Source organism: Bison bison, unplaced genomic scaffold, assembly GCF_000754665.1.
Source record: "Bison bison bison isolate TAMUID 2011002044 unplaced genomic scaffold, Bison_UMD1.0 scf7180017864080, whole genome shotgun sequence".
In the NCBI taxonomy this organism is placed as follows: Eukaryota; Metazoa; Chordata; class Mammalia; order Artiodactyla; family Bovidae; genus Bison; species Bison bison.
In genome coordinates, this window is record NW_011494652.1 from 1,047,721 (window position 1) to 1,049,566 (window position 1,846).

At 63.0% G+C, this 1,846-nt stretch overlaps 1 protein-coding gene across 2 annotated transcripts in view; it reads right to left on the reverse strand.

Annotated features, from left to right (window-relative positions):
- Positions 1 to 155: 155 nt before the first annotated feature.
- Positions 156 to 1,846, reverse strand: part of LOC104986922 (cysteine--tRNA ligase, cytoplasmic-like) — an 11,253-nt gene continuing 9,562 nt past the window's right edge. Inside the window, exons 3-5 of one of the 2 annotated variants that reach the window (XM_010837642.1) lie at positions 1,520 to 1,611; positions 563 to 651; positions 156 to 296 (exon numbers count right to left, since the gene is read on the reverse strand). In XM_010837642.1, coding sequence (XP_010835944.1) covers positions 170 to 296; positions 563 to 651; positions 1,520 to 1,611 — 308 coding nt within the window. In that variant the 3' untranslated portion in view covers positions 156 to 169. Of the gene's footprint in view, positions 297 to 562; positions 652 to 1,519; positions 1,615 to 1,846 lie in introns of both variants that reach the window. The other variant, XM_010837641.1, reaches the window with a different exon arrangement.

Sequence of the window (1,846 nt, forward strand, 5' to 3'; positions counted from 1 at the left end):
AAAGCAGGTTAACACAAAGCGTCATCCGCACAAATCGCAAATCAAGTACCGTGGTGGGGCGGGGGGGCCCGGGGGTTCAAACAGCGTGTACTGAGCTGAGCTGGCTCAAGCCAACATGGGTTTATTAACTCACCCAAGGTCATTTCTTCCCTCATGCCATCCACTGTATTTAAAATTTAATCCTAAGAACTCCCTTTACCTTATCGTCAATGTCCGTGATGTTCATGCAGTAGAAGACGTCAAATTTGAAGTAATCCCTCAGCACTCTTCTCAGGATATCGAAGGAGATGTAGGACCTGCGGCGACGGGAGGCAGGCCTTTCCACCCGCACAGCAGCGCGGCGGGAGAAGGGCCCGGCCCTCCCCAGGGAAGCGGGTGGGGAGGACTTTCAGGCGCAGGAAGGAGAGCGTCGGGTCAGAGTCCAGAGGGCAGCCTTGGGGCTGCGGGAACTACTTCTGCTTGATTGCCTGGACTCTAGCTTTTCTAGAGTACTAGCGGAATGAGAAGCTTCCACCTTTAGAGCCGGGCACTGCGTCTCCGCTCAGCCCAAGGGCGCTCCTACCTGGCGTGCCCCATGTGCGAGGCGTCGTAGACAGTGGGCCCGCAGCAGTACCATGTCACCCTCCTTCCGTCTTGTGGCACAAACACGTCCTTGGTTGGAAACGAGGGAATGACCGTCACGAGGGGCGCAGGACCAGTGTCAGCGGCCATGAGTGGCTCGCACACCTTCACAGGATCACTTAGCTCGCAGAAAGCTGCGGTCCGGGCTAGGGCTGGGGCGCCGCACCGGACCCCTAACAGTGAGCTCCACGACCCAGGGGCCCGGGGAGCAGGCCCCCTCCTCCCTGGGACTCCACTCACGGACACAGGCCGGGGGTCAGGGAGACGAGCGTCTGGATTCTGCTGCTTTAACGAGAGCAATCTCCGTTCATCAGGCACCTGCTGTGAGCCAGGCCAGAGCCGAGCGCGCTGACTGTCCAGCACTCGCTCCCAGAACAACGGGAGGAGGCAGCTTTCCTTTCCCAGCTGCCCGGGGCCCACACTCCTGGAGGAGCCGGCCTAGGGCGTGAGGCCTCCCGCCAACTGCCCAAGGTCTCAGGTCAGTTCAGGGCCTGCTGTTTCCAACCAGTCCACAAGGGGGACCCTGCCGCCCATCTGCTCAGGGTGCTGGCCCACAGAAACCCATCAGCCCTGCGCAAAACCCCTGGAGCCCCTGATCCCGCTGAGCAAGCCCTGGCCAGTCCAGAGCCAACCTGCCTTCGCCCTCACACCTGCCGGGCTCCCGAAAGCAATGGCTCCGCTTGGCTGGCACCATGACAGCAGATGCCACCACATGTCCCCCAGAGGGCACGCAGACTCCTGGCCCTGAGCACACCCAGAGCCAGGAAGCTGACGGGCAGCCCCTCAAGGTGTGCCACACGGGTGTGCACGCACGCTCCCGAACACAGCCCTGCGGAGGACGCTCGCCCACCAGCCGAGGGGTCCTCCAGAGCCACCCCTGCCCCCCGCAGCCCCCTACCTTCCTCCGTGTCAGGCTGTTGTACAGGCGGAGCTGGCATGGCTCAGACCCAGCTGGAGGAGACCATGTGGGCTGTGCACGCCGCCCTCTGCCTGCTGGGGGAGAGCACAGCTGGGTCAGTGCGGGATGAAGGGATACCACGGAGCTCTGATGGTGTGGCCCGATCCAGTGCCACCAACCCAAACCCCTGCTCTGCTTGCTCATGTCTGAGCGGTAGCTCGTCCCACAACCCCTTCCCCTTGGCCCGCCACACCCACCTCCCCCCGCTGGCTCCAAGCACGGGGCACCCGTGAGGCCGGAGGTGCACAGGCAGGCCACGGGGCTGGA